Here is a 13,609-nt window from a genome sequence, read left to right as displayed (position 1 = left end):
TCCTGTTCCGGCTGGTTCCGGCCTGTCCCGGTGGCCACGCCCTCTTGCTGGGCCGCTCAGGGCGCTGCTGTGTCTGTCTCCCCAGGGGGTGTGCAGCTCCGGCAGCAGCCCACCTGCTTCTCCGACTACCTCAGCACCTCCACCTGCGAGTGGAGGATGGGCGGCCCCACCGACTGCAGCGCCGAGCTCCGCCTGACCTACCAGCTGGTCTTCCTGAACGAGGGGTGAGCCTGTGCCGGGGAGGGGGGGGGCGAAGCGAGGGAGGCCTGGAGCTTGGCCTGAGTTCGCCGGGGCCCGGTGGTGCCCTGGAGTGCCGGGTGCTGAGTGCGGCTCCCTGCGGTTCTCGCTGGGCCCGGGTCAGAGCTGGGGCCGGGGCACAGTGTGCGATGCGGTGGGTGTCATGCCGCTCCGAGCTCACGCACCCGGCCTGCGGTGTGTGGATGGGGAGGGATATCGGACCAGGCAGCTCTCAGGCCCTCAGCCTCAGGATCCAGCTCAGAATGAGCGAGGACCCCAAAAGCGTCCGTGCAGGCAGCCTGTAGCGCTCGCTCTGGGCCCTGTCAGGAATGAGGCCAGGACATTGAAATCACAACAGCACGCAGCCACAGAGCAGTGACACCGTGACATGCACGTGCTCCCAGAGAAGAGGGAGAGCCAAGTGGCAGGTGGTTTGTCAGAGGCACCTCTCACCCACACCAGAGGTGCTCCGGGACAGCCCCCGAACAGACAGCTCCCAGCCTCGCTCCTTGTCTTCTCATATCGATGAATTTAACTTATATGAGAGGCCTTGATTGCGCTGTGATGAAGCCAGTTTTATTAAAGCAACCGAAGCGCGCACCTTTAGTAAAGTCTGCAGGTTCCAAATTCCTCTGCTGACCATTTTGGTGCAGATTAATTCTCAAGGTCCCCTTTTTACTCTGCTGGGCCTCCCAGAATGCATAAGAAGCACCTGGCATCCTTATCTCGTTAAGCCCTGAGGCTGCTGACTTCTCTGCTTAGGGAGTAAAACTGTCCTTTTCCCTTTTCCCCTCTCCCCCCTTTCTGCATTCTCTCCCCAGGGGGTTGTTTCACCATTTGCTCTGGACCGGCAGAGGGTGTAGCGGGGACAGAAATGGTCTGGCTCTCAGAGCCCTGAATACTCACTGTCCGGCCCTTTGGGGAAAACATTTGCTGCCCGTGGCCTAGCCCAGTGGTTGGCAAACTGCGGCTCTCGAGCCACATGCGGCTCTTTGGCCCCTTGAGTGTTCTAAGCCACTTCTTCAAAATAGACTCGCCCAGGCCAAAAACCGACTTCTGTGCATGGGCCACGAAGTTTCAATCGCATTGTATGTGCACGCCTGTATGTGGTATTTTGTGGAAGAGCCACACTCAAGGAGCCAAAGAGCTGCGTGTGGCTCTCGAGCCGCGGTTTGCCACCCGTGGCCTAGCCCATGAGACACGGGTTGGCTGTTTGGGGCGTCACGGTTGGATGATGTGCAGGGGCAGGGCATGTGCCACAGTCCCCTGTGCACAGGAGCGGCTGCGCCCCGAGGTATGTCTCCCCCCACCCCCCCACGTGCTGTTACAAAATCTCCATTGCCACGGCCTTTCACTGGCCTTCAGGATGAGCTGAGTCCTGGGACCGAGGCCGCAGCCAGGGGGTGGTGGGCGCGGGGCTGTGGCAGCAGAGATGCAGTCCTAGCCCCCTGGCCCACCACACAGGCTGGCTGCCCTGCTCCCAGCCCCCTGACCTGGTCCTGAGGCAGGAGACCAGGAACTAGCAGAGCACGTGGTTCCTTGAGGCGGGTACGGGGGACACCGTACGTGCACGACAGCCTAATGCAGCCCGTGTCCGCAGAAACCGCACGTGTGTCCCTGCGAACGGAGGGCACGCGGCGTGCCTGTGCGACATGCTGATGGAGAACGTGAGCAGCGGGGACATCTACCAGCTGGGCCTGTGGGCTGGGAAGCAGCAGCTGTGGAGTGGCTCCTTCATGCCCAGCGAGCATGGTGAGCGGGCGGGGCGGGTGCCCTAAGCCCGGCCCTGGGGTGGGCCAGGCTGGGGTGGGCCAGGCGGGTTCCATCCGGGGGAGGGCCCAAGCAGCTTTTCCTTAACCCCGATGGGGCTCTTGCCCTGCCTGGGCCTTAGTCCTCCCGTCTTTGAAATGGGGTTGGGCTCAGCAGCACCAGGCCCCCTCAGCTCAGACAGGCAACCCCCTGGTTGTGAGCGGCCGGACCGGGTGTTGAGCAGGCTGCTTGGAGGAAAGCGTGCTTGCCGCAGACCAGAAACTGAGCTGGGAACCGTCCTCACCTCCCTCGACTGCTCAGCTGCTGCTGCTTCAGACAGTCCATGGAAGGCTGACCTTATGCTGCTGCCCAGAGTCCCTGCAGGCATTCCCCTGGAGCTGGCGGGGGTAGTGACAGGTGTTCAAAACCCCATTTAGAATAAACATGGCGGCAGGCAGGTCTGGAGTGAGGGTGACCGTGTGAGCGGGAGAGGGCGTGAGAGGGAGAGTGTGTGTGGGTGTGGGAGAACACCTATTTAAAAAAAAAAATAAATTTTATTGATTTCAGAGAGTGGAAGGAAGAGGGAGAGAGAGAGAGAAATGTCAATGATGAGAGAGAATCATTGATCGGCTGCCTCCTGTATGCTCCCTATTTGGGATCTAGCCCACAATCGAGTAAGTGCCCTGACGGGGAATCGAACCAGGTCCACCTGCTTCATACATCTATGTTCAACCACTGAGCTGTGCCGGCCGGGCAGAGGGCCTCTGTTTGTCGGAGCGGGAGTTCAGGGGGTGACTGGGGCAATCCCGGCAGAGGAACTGTCACTGCAGTGTGCTGCTTGTCTGGGCACTGCTCTCCGCTTCGAGGGAGGGGGTGCCATTTTGAGGGAGCCTCAGGGTCCTCCGTGGGAGGAGGCTGTGGGGATGACTTTGCCCCAATGCCCCTAGGCCACTGACGGATGCTCACAGCCCCATTGCTGAGACCTGAAGGCCCTGGGCACACAGACCAGTCATATCGGCTCAGCCTGAACTGTGCACCTGGGAGGACCGGCTGGCTGGCCCAGGGGAGTGTGCCGGGCCTGCCCCGCTATGTTGGTGCACAGGGCATCTGGCCTGCCCAGCCTCCGTCAGGGTAGAGCGACAGGCTGGCCCCGATGGTGAATGGGCCAACTCTCTATCCACTGAGCCAAACTGGCTAGGGCATGGTGTAAATGCATATTATATACTTGTGATCTCACTGGTATGATTGCTTAAAAAGAGCCTAAGTCTAAACACATGAATCAAAATAAAGAAAAATACATAGTACAGCCGCAACCGGTTTGGCTCAGTGGGTAGAGCATCAGCCTGAGGACTGAAAGGTCCCAGGTTCGATTCCAGTCAAGGGCATGTACCTTGGTTGCCGGCACATCCCCAGTAGGGGGTGTGCAAGAGGCAGCTGGTTGATGATTCTCTCTCATTGATGTTTCTAATTCTTTATCCCTCTCTCTTCCTCTCTGTAAAAATCAATAAAAATATATTTAAAAAAATAAAGAAAAATACATGGTACATAATATAGCTCTCAGATGTGGCTAAAGTCCCCGAAACCTCAGTGTCCCTCCGGCCACTTCACACTTTAGCCACCGGCTGGCTGGCCGGTGTGTGGCTAAAGTGTGAAGGACGAAAGAAGTCGTTCCCCGTGGCTCCAGGGAGAAGGGGAGCAACGCCAGAGTGAGTGCCAGGATTGTAGCTGCTATGACTGTGAACCTACGTGGTGCCTACACATGTGCGGGGGAGGGGTGGTGGTGGTGGTGGTGGTGGTGGTGTGGACTGAAAACCTCAGCGGCCCGGACTCCGAGGGCCACACGCCCTCACCAGGCCCCCTTCTCCCCAGTGAAACCCAGGGCCCCCGGAAACCTCACGGTTCACGCCTCGGACTCCCACACGTGGCAGCTGACCTGGAGCAACCCGTACCCTGCCAACCGCAGCCTGCACGCCAAACTCTCCTTCCTGGTCAACATTTCAAACGAAGACGACCCCACCGAGGTGAGTGGGCACGTGGGGGTTCTGCACGCCCTCTGGCACTCGGGGAGCGGAGACGCCCGCCTTGACCAGTCAGGGTGGGAGACAGGAGCCCGGCTGACTGCAGCCTGGGACCCAGAGTCCCGGCTCCTGTCCCTCCGCCCCTCGCCTGGCGCCAGGTGTGCGGAGAAGGGGCGTGACTTCCTCCCTGGAAAGGAGGCTCTGCGCGCAGCTGTGTGTCCCAGGGGCCGGAGGGACACTGAGGTTTCGGGGACCCTCTCAAATGACCGAGTCCCACCGTGACACCCTCACTCAGCATCGTCTCTCTCCCCACCCTGACTGGTCAAGGCGGGTGTCTCAGTGGAGCTGACCGGCTTAGTAACCCAGCCCCAGCTGTGCGGTGATGTCTTCCTTTCCTCCCCCAGTTCCTAGTCCGCAATGTGACCTACAAGGAGCCTACCTTCCGCTTCCCGGCCAGCGCCCTGACGCCCGGGGCCCCCTACAGCGCGCGGGTGCGGGCCTGGGCCCCGAGCTACAACAGCCTGTGGAGCGAGTGGAGCCCCCCTGTCAAGTGGCTTCACGGTGAGTATCCGGGTCAGTGCTGAGCGGTTAGTCCTCCCCGCTTCACGCTGGGCCCAGACTCTGCCCTGGCCGAGCACCGGGTCTCCGTCCGAGGACGCCTCCACGCAGGTAACAGAGGAGCGGCTGGCACGGCCACTGGCCCAGGCGGGCAGGCGGGGCTGCGTGACAGGTGCCCACGGGGCCCGAGCTTTCCCGTGTGGAAACGTGCTTCTGTGTGTGTGACAGTCCAGCGTGACTGTGCTGGCCTGTGGGTGGTCTTCCTCCCGGGCTCATCTCTCTCTGGGACAGAGATGGTTAACCTGTGTGTGCTGGGCCCTTTGGCAGTGAGGGAGCCCCGAGGACCCATTCAGAACAATGTTTCTACAGGCATAAATAAAGAACTAGGGTTAATTTTATACAATTAAAAAATACCTTAAATATGGTTGTGATCTGGGGACATCTGCTTCTCCGTTAACACGGTAGAAGCAGGAGCGAGGGCAGTTCTCATAAACTGTCCCCAGTGAGCGGATGAGATAAGTGACGTTCTGTGATCTGGTAGCAGCATGTGGTAGGAGAGCAGCTGTGATGTTTGTGGGCAGCTGGGTGACTGCTGATGCTCCCTCCACGCCTAACGGGAGGAAATGCCAGGTGTCAGACTGAGTGAAAGTGAAGATGCCATTTCTTCCCCATCCAAGTCCCAGGCCTGTAAATTCTGTCTGCAACCTCGGTGGAGGTCTGTGGACCCCACGTAAAGGATCTCTAAGGGCCCTGCCATTGTCTGCATCCAGCCAGAAGGGGAAGGAGAGCAGGGAGACCTCCCTACTTCTTAAAAGCCTGGCTGGTTGAACATTGTACCATGCACCGGGAGGTCACTGGTTCAATTCCTGACCTGCATGCAAGCCCAATTGTGGGCTCAATCCCCAGTGGGGGCCCTGCAGGAGGTGGCCAATTGATCAATGTCTCTCTCACATCAGTGTTTCTGTCTCTTTTTTCTCTCCATCTCCTTCTAAAATCAATTAAAACCTATACTTAAAAAAAAAAAAAAAAGCCTTAGCCTGAAGTGACACATCATTCCTTCTCAAGTTCTATTGGTGAAACTGGCCACATGGCCACACGTAGCTGCAAGGGATTCTGGGGAATGTAGCCCTCACTGTAGCTGCATTCCCCAAAGCAACTCTTTGCAACTTTACCATGGGTTTTGCAATAGAAATGTTGAATTATCTCACATAAAATGGAGTCTTACACGTGGACCTTCCCAGGTTCATGTGGCAGCTCAGGGAACAAAACAGACAGAAATCCTTGCCTCCTGGAACCGGCCCTAGGGGGAGGGGGAGAGAAAATAAACATTCAGAAAAGAGGAAATCAGATCAACCCAGACCCAGGGGCAGTGGGTCTGGAGGCAGTAAAGCAGGGAAAGGGGGTGGAGTGATGGCAGAGAGGGCGCGGGGGAGTTTGGGAGCTGGCGAGGGTGCAGTGAGTGAGGAGAGGAGCCCGTGTGAGAAGGGGATAGCAGCATGGGGTGCGGGCGCTGTTCTGAGTGTGGTGGGTGGTAAGTCGTGGGACCCTCACAGCTCCCCGTGAGATGAGCACTGTTGTTAACCCCATTGTGCCGGTGAGGAAACCGAGGCACCGAGAGGGTGAGGGATGTGTCCTGGGTCACCAGTGAGGGTACGACAGAGCCAGGCTTTGAACTCAGGTCGTCCAGGGCCAGAGTCACTGCCCTTGACCTCTGTGCTTCAGGAAAGAGCAGCATTTCAAGATCCTGAGCTGGCACTGAGCATGGAGGAGCAGGGGCAGCAAGGGGGCCGGTGTGGCAAGGGTTCAGGGTACGAGTGGAGGGCAGCATGGGATGGGGCGGGAGGGCTACGGGTGGCTGATCATGTGAGATCTGGGAGCCACTGTCCTGAGTCCGGGCTCTGGCCAGGGAATGGAGACCAGGCTGTACCCAGAGCGATGCGGTCTCACGGCTTCCCTCCCCCTTCCAGACTACCAGCGGCCCTGGGAGCAGCGCCTCCCCCTGGCCGTGGGCATCTCCTGCGTCGTCATCATGGCCGTCTGCCTGTCCTACTTCAGCATCCTCAAGTGAGTCCTGGGCCGGCCCCCGGGGCGGGGAGCGGGCAGGAGTCCCTCCTCTCACCTGCGGGCTTGCAGTCCTCGTTCAACCATAAGTGTTTGTGGAGCGAGGCTCTGAGGCAGCGGCTGAAACCAACCCAGGGCCTCTGTGAGCCTGTGGGAGCCCCATGTCAGGCCTGCAGAGAGCCCGGTGTTTCCCCCGCAGCCCCAGCGCTGAAGGAGATGAGCTGGGGCAGGCCCAGATGTCCCAGGCGCTGTCAGGGGTGGGGGTGGGGGGAGGAGAGGAGATTGGAGCTGAGGCCTGCCTGGGGAAGGAGCTGGCCAGGGAGGGGCTGGGAGGGGCCTTCCCTTGGGAGAGGGAGGTGGATCTGCCCGGGGTGTGGTCCAGACAGTTGGGGGCTGACAACAGATTGAGGAATTCCAGCCGATCGCCCTGACAGTTGGGAGATCAGGGCTCTGGTCTGGCCCTGGCGCTGGCAGCTGTGGGCCTGGCTCCTCTGGGGGCTGAGAGAGCGGGAACGTGTTCCGTCCGTCCTAAGAGTCTGAGAGAGTCTTGGATCACAGTGGGGTGGGGGCAGAAGGAGCCTGGGTTTCAGGAAACATGGTGTCTCAGAGCCTCAGTGCTCCCATCTCTGAAATGGGACTAGAGTCCTCCCTCGCCATGTGAGGATTAGTGACGGCCGAGGATTGACTGGGCGCACAGTGAGTGGCAGGGGTTGGAGGCTTTCCTCTCCGTGTCTTGTCACTGACACCTCCCAGCCACCGTGGGCTGGCCTTTCCCCTCCTCTGAGCCTCTGTTTCCCATTTTCTGTCCTGCCAGCCCCTCTCTCTGACCAGCACTCCAGCCTCTTGCTGTTCTGTGAACGCACCAAGCCAGTTCCCTCCAAACCTTTCACTCACTGTGCCCCTGCCTGGAAGCCCTTTCCCTGGGCATCGCCCTGGCTCCCTCCTCTTCCACTCTCAGTCCCACTCAGAGGCCGCCTCCTCAGGGGGCCCTCCTGGACCACCCCCATTCCTCTCTACTCCTTTATCTTCTCTCATGGCGCTGGATGCCTTCATTAATGTCCTGTAGTTATTTATGTCTGACTCCTCTTCTAGGAGGTCAGCTACATGAGGGCAAGGCTTTTAAAAAATACATATATTTTATTGATTTTTTACAGAGAGGAAGAGAGAGGGATAGAGAGTTAGAAACATCGATGGGAGAGAAACATTGATGGGAGAGAAATATCGACCAGCCGCCTCTTGCACACCCCCTACTGGAGATGTGCCCACAACCACTGTACAGGCCCCTGACCGGAATCGAACCTGGGACCCTTCAGTCCGCAGGCTGACGCTCTATCCACTGAGCCAAATTGGTCTTGGCTTTTGTCTGTCTTGTCACTGTTGTGTCTCCGAGGCCGGGCGCAGGGAGTGTACACAGTAGGGGCTCAGCACGGCATGCTGACTGACTGAGTGGAGTCAGCGGAGGCTGACCCAGGGCATCTGAGGACCTTCCCTCAGAGCTGACACGCCATGGCTCCAGGCCGACCGGGGGAGGAAGGAACCTGCTTCTCCCAGGGTCTCCTCGGCCTCTCAGCCTCCCCTGGCCTGGCTCCCAGCGGCTCCCTGGGGGACCGCTGATGGGAGCACCCGAATTCTCTGCAGCCCCAGGTGCCTCCTGCTTCCCTGGGCTTGTTCCCATGAGGACAGAGGCGGCGAGTCGGGAGCAGAATGCTGGGGCACCAACCGGCTCCTCTGCCGCCAGCTGTCCCTTCAGCCCCGGGAGCCTCAGTCTGCTCATCTGTGAATGGGGTTGGCAGGAGGCCCTGTCCCACGGGACATCCAAAACCAACCCACACGGTTCTGGCCCCTGGGAGGAACTGGCGATGTGGTCATTTCTATGGGAGGAGAGACCAACGCGCTTCCCTTCTCTTTTCCAGGATCAAGAGAGAGTGGTGGGACCGGATCCCCAGTCCGGCCCGCAGCCCCCTCATGGCGGTGGTCATCCGGGAGGCCCAGGTAGGCGTGGCTGGTCCGGTCTGTGGGGCTCCTGGCAGGAACCAGCATCCCGGCGTCTGGGCGTTAGACACTCACGGGCTTTGGATGTGCACCTGAGCGTCAGGAAGGCCCCAGCACAGGCGGCTTCTGTAGCCCAGTGTGGTCCTCGGGGGCCCTGAGGCGACCCCGAGCCCTCCCCCCCCCCCTCCCGGCTTTCAGAGCCACTTTCAGCCGTGGGCGGGTCCCACCCTTTGGAGGAGATGGCCCCTGCGGTCACAGGCATGTCATCCCCTGGGGAGGTGCCTGCACCCGGGCAGGAGGCCAGGAGGCCAGGGAGAGGGCACTCGGCTCCTGTGTGTTCCTCTTTTTAAAAAAATATATATATTTTATTGATTTTTTTACAGAGAGGAATGGAGAGAGCTAGAGAGCTAGAAACATCGATGAGAGAGAAACATTGACCAGCTGCCTCTTGCACACCCCCCACTGGGGATGTGCCCGCAACCAATGTACATGCCCTTGACCAGAATCGAACCCGGGACCTTTCAGTCTGCAGAGCGACGCTCTATCCACTGAGCCAAACCGGTTTCGGCCTGTGTGTTCCTCTTTCGAGCGGGAAATGCCACAAAGCGCCAGCCAATCCCCTCCTTTCTCACTGGCCTGGGTTTCATCCCATGCTCGTTCCTAAGCCTTCGCCTGCCAGGAGCGGGGAGACCGGGGCCGGCCGGTGCCAGCCTGAGCGTGGCCGCGTGCGGTTGCCCGAGCTCATGGGCTCTCTGTGAGGGGCCGGGCGCCGGTCCTCAGGTCTCCGGGGACCCTCCGGCAGGCTGTGGGCCCGGCCCTGCCGCTCACCTGCAGAGCGGCCTGGGTTTGAGCGAGCGGCTAACCGCCCTGAGCCCGGTGTCCTGTGGGTTGTGCGGTGTTTATGGAACGGTTGGAATTCACCGAGACGGTGCCTGTGAAGTGTGTGTCACCGGGCCCTGCACAGAGCCAGCCTCGTCCACGTATCAGTCAGCTTTGCTGTGCAGCAAATGTTCCTAAACTTGGTTGAAACAAGCCCCATCTGTAGCTCCTGCTTCTGCAGTCACTCGGCGGTGGGGCCGGAGGGGGGTCTGGGCCGGGCAGGGAGCTCCCCGGCTGGGCTCCTCCCCGCGGCTTTGCGCCCAGCTCCGCGGTGGTCTGGCTCTCGCCGGGCCCTGGGGTGACTGAGCCTGTCGTCCTCCCGCGGGCTGGCCCGCTGGCTCAGTGCCACGTGTGCCCCTTTCTGTGCCCAAAGCAAGTCACCGGCCGGGCCAGACCCATGGGGTGGAGGAGCTGCAGACGGCGGCCACTTTGCCTTCAGCCTCAGCAGCTGAGCATCGGGGCGGCCTCGCTCGGTCCCAGGGGCGGAGGCTCCGGGAGCCGCAGTGGCTGGTCTGACCTCCGGCAGGTGACGGCAGGGCCCACAGCCCTCCACAGCTCACTGCGGCCTCTCCGCTCTGCTCACCGCGTCTCTGTGTTCCAGGTGCCGATGTGGGGGAAGAGCCCTGGGGGCCAGGAGCCGGCCAAGTGCCCGTACGTATATGAGCTTGGGTCACAGCCCGTGTGGACCTGGAGGGGGTGGAATTGGCGCGGTGAGGGGGTCCCTCGCCCCTCTGTGCCTGCCTTTCCGTTGGCGTTCAGCACTGTTCTTTGCAGGGTGGGAGGGGGAGGAGTGGGCTGGGGAGGTGGCTGCTGGCTGGGCCCCCGAATTTCCCTGGGGGGGTCGGGCAGGTGCGGGGTCTCCTTGGGGGTGCATTCTGGCCTGAGCAAGGCTGTGGAGTCAAGTACCCTGGCAGCGGTGCCTGCTGTAAAGTGCTGACATCACCGCATGCTGATTGGCAAACACCACTGTCCTAAACCCTGAAGATGCCACCAGCACCTTAGCCTCCTTAGCGCCTCCCCCAGGCCTCTGGGCCTCCCCCTGTGCAGTCGAAGGTTAGACCCGGCACTGAGGGGCCTTCAGGACGCGGGAGCCCTGCCCCCAGCAGCCGTCCTCAGTGGGCGTTCCCTGTGCTGCGTGTTTTAAATCCCATCCTCCCTGACAAAGACGATTCATTCAATAGTCTGAGCTGGCAGTGGGTCCGGGTTATGGGCTGAGCTCCAGACATCCCCAAGGCAGACAGGGCCCTCCTTCCGGGGGCTCCCAGGGCAGGGGTGGGGCAGACTGAGAGGCAGTGGCTGTAAAGCCAGGAGGCCCATCTGCAATAGGTAGGCATCAGTCCAGGGTGGCTTCAGGCTGGGTTTTGAGGGATGAGTAGGAGTTTTTCAAGTGGAGACGCTGACCTGACCAAACTGCTTCTGCAGGTACTGGAAGACGTGTCTGACGAAGCTCCTGCCCTGCCTGCTGGAGCCCGGCCTGGAGAGGGGTGACGGTTCCTCCCAGGGGGCCGGGAGCCGGCCTGCCCAGGGCCCCGGACCAGCCTGGCGCCCCGCGGAGGGCAGCAGCGCGGTGCTCTGGCCGGAGAGCATCAGCGTGGTGACGTGCGTGGAGCTGCTGGAGGCCCCGGTGCAGAGTGAGGAGGAGGAGCAGCAGGAGGAAGACGGAGGGAGCCTCTGCCCCTCGCCCGAGAGCAGCGGGGCCGGCTTCCAGGAGGGCAGGGCGGGCCTCGCGGCCCGAATGACGGAGCACCTGCTCCTGGACCTCCTCGGGGGCGCGGAGGGGGGCTCCTGCCCGCCAGGCTGGGGGCAGTCCTGCCTCCTCTCGCCCTCGGCAGGTGCCAGTGCTCAGGTGCCTGGGGCTGAGTTGCCAGGTGAGGCGTCTCAGGAGGCCCCCCTTCAGGGTAGGGAGCAGCCTTCCGACCCAGAGCGGCCCCCGGCCACCCGGACGCAGAGCCCCGCCCGCCTGGCTGTCACCGTCATCGCCGACAGCCCCGCGTACCGCAGCTTCGGCAGCTTGCTGCGCCCGCCCTCGGACCCGCAGCTGGCCGAGGACCAGGGAGACAGGGACCCCAGCGTCCTCCCTGCCCCCCCGCCCTCCGGGCCGGCCGCTGCGCTGCAGCCTGAGCCGGAGACCTGGGAGCAGGGCCTCCGGCAGAGCGTCCTCCGGCTCCGGGCGGCCGCCCCCTCGGCCCCCGGGGGCTCCCGGCAGTTCGCATCGGCGGTGCGGCAGGGCGGCGCCCGGGGCGGCCAGGCGGGCGGCCCTCCCGGGGAAGCCGGGTACAAGGCCTTCTCCAGCCTGCTGGCCAGCGGGGCCGCGTGCCCAGGGCCTCCTGGGGCTGAGGCCAGCAGCGGGGAGGCGGGCTACAGGCCCTTCCAGGACCTCACTGCTGGCAGCCCTGGGGTCCCTGCCCCTGTCCCCCTGTTCACCTTTGGGCTGGACACGGGGCCACCGCCCGGCCCTCAGAACTCGCCCCCCCTCACTGGCTCCCCGGAGCGCCCCGGTCTGGAGCCAGGGCCGCAGGGAAAGGACAGCCAGAAGCGCCCGCTCGCCCCGGAGCAGGCCGCAGCCCCCCTCGGGGACGACCTGGGCAGCGGCATCGTCTACTCGGCCCTCACCTGCCACCTGTGCGGCCGCCTGAGGCAGTGCCACGGCCGGGAGGAGCCGGGCCAGGCCCACGGCGAGGCCCCCCACGGCGAGGCCCCCCACGGCGAGGCCCCCCGCTGCTGTGGCTGCCGCTGTGGAGATGGCTCTGAGCGCCTGGGGGGCCCCCTGCCAGGTGGGGTTCTGCTGGAGGCCAGCCTCCCTCCGGCCTCCCTGGCACCCCTGGGTGCCTCGGAGGAGGGCAAGGCCCCCCTGTCCTTCCAGCCTGGCCCCAGCAATGCTCAGAGCTCAAGCCAGACGCCCCAGATGGTGGCCATGCTCTCCACCGGCCCACAGACATGAGTGCGTCCTAGGTGTGCGCCCTCGTTGCTGTGTGAGCCTCAGCCCTGTCTGCGAACCCCTCTCCCACCCCATCCCCCACGCTGAGTACATCCAGGCTGGCGTGGCCGAGAGACTCGGAGAAGCGTGTGAAGTGAGGGTGTCTGACCCGGCTATGGAGGCCGGACCTGTTCTCACACAGGAGCTCAGCGCGTGCCGCGGGTGGGAAGGCGGGAACCGGGCCCTCAGAGCCGCCTGCAGGGACCGGGGGCTCCGGGCACCTTGGCTTGTGAGCGAGCTGTCAGCCACCTGATCGGTCCACGCTTCGCCAGCGCACTGCCCCTGCCACGCCGCCCACGGTCTGTCTGTCCCCCGCTCACTCGGTTGCCCACGTCTTGCCCGGCTCCGGACGCTGAGCCTAGACACTAACCGAGCAATGGGGAGCGCCGGAGGCTTTGGGGCTGATGGGAGCCCGGGCCTGGAGCGCGGTGATGAGCCCAGCGGTGCCACCATTCAGCGGCTCCGGTAGGCCGGCGCGGAGCAGGAGCGGGCAGGGGAGGGCGCTCAGTCAAGCAGGGGAAACGGAAGCTCTGAAAAACGGCGGTTACCGCGCAGTGACGGTTTGTGGGGTCCGGGAATAAACACACCCAGCTGCCTTGGGGCCGGTCGGTGCCCTGCAGACACCGTGGCTGCAGCCACAGACCAGAGGGAGAGCTCCGCCCTGAGAGCCGGCTGAGCTGGGCGTCCAGACGCCCACACCAGGCACGTTTCACCTGCCCGCCGGCCCGGACCTCCCGCTGAGTGTGTGTGTGTGTGTGCGCGCGCGTGTGTGTGTGTCTGTGTGTGTGTGTGTGTGTCAGGGATTGTTTAAACCTAATATTTGTATTTGCAGAGGAGGCTGGGACGGGAGGGGGTGGAGTTTTATATAAGTAAAGGTTATTTCTCTTTTTTTACTTATGAAACAAGCATGCTGCCGCTGTGAGTACTTTATCTTTATTAACTCATTGACTCCACACAGGGACTCAGTTCCCAGGAAGCCCCATGGGGAGCGGGCAGGGAGGCAGGTAGGGCGGAGGCCGTAGAGGAGGGAGTGTTATAAACAGCGCCAGCCGGGCCGCTGCTGCCTGGTCCTGCCGGGAGCTTCGGAAAGCCATGCACCCTGTAAGCCTAGAGGTGTCCCTGCAAAGCGGGGTGGGGC

At 62.3% G+C, this 13,609-nt stretch overlaps 1 protein-coding gene across 1 annotated transcript in view; it reads left to right on the top strand.

Annotated features, from left to right (window-relative positions):
• The window catches only part of LOC118731640 (interleukin-4 receptor subunit alpha), a 29,071-nt gene extending 15,828 nt beyond the window's left edge, over positions 1 to 13,243 (top strand). Inside the window, exons 3-11 of the mRNA XM_036460346.2 lie at positions 86 to 224; positions 1,838 to 1,989; positions 3,856 to 4,007; positions 4,409 to 4,565; positions 6,530 to 6,626; positions 8,537 to 8,615; positions 10,096 to 10,145; positions 10,917 to 12,174; positions 12,205 to 13,243. Coding sequence (XP_036316239.1) covers positions 86 to 224; positions 1,838 to 1,989; positions 3,856 to 4,007; positions 4,409 to 4,565; positions 6,530 to 6,626; positions 8,537 to 8,615; positions 10,096 to 10,145; positions 10,917 to 12,174; positions 12,205 to 12,435 — 2,315 coding nt within the window. The 3' untranslated portion in view covers positions 12,436 to 13,243. The remainder of the gene's footprint in view (positions 1 to 85; positions 225 to 1,837; positions 1,990 to 3,855; positions 4,008 to 4,408; positions 4,566 to 6,529; positions 6,627 to 8,536; positions 8,616 to 10,095; positions 10,146 to 10,916; positions 12,175 to 12,204) is intronic.
• The last annotated feature ends 366 nt before the right edge of the window (positions 13,244 to 13,609 follow it).

This window comes from Pipistrellus kuhlii, unplaced genomic scaffold (genome assembly GCF_014108245.1).
Source record: "Pipistrellus kuhlii isolate mPipKuh1 unplaced genomic scaffold, mPipKuh1.p scaffold_m20_p_31, whole genome shotgun sequence".
In the NCBI taxonomy this organism is placed as follows: Eukaryota; Metazoa; Chordata; class Mammalia; order Chiroptera; family Vespertilionidae; genus Pipistrellus; species Pipistrellus kuhlii.
The sequence above is the reverse complement of the archived record's forward strand: the minus strand, read 5'-3'. Positions and strand labels throughout refer to the sequence as shown.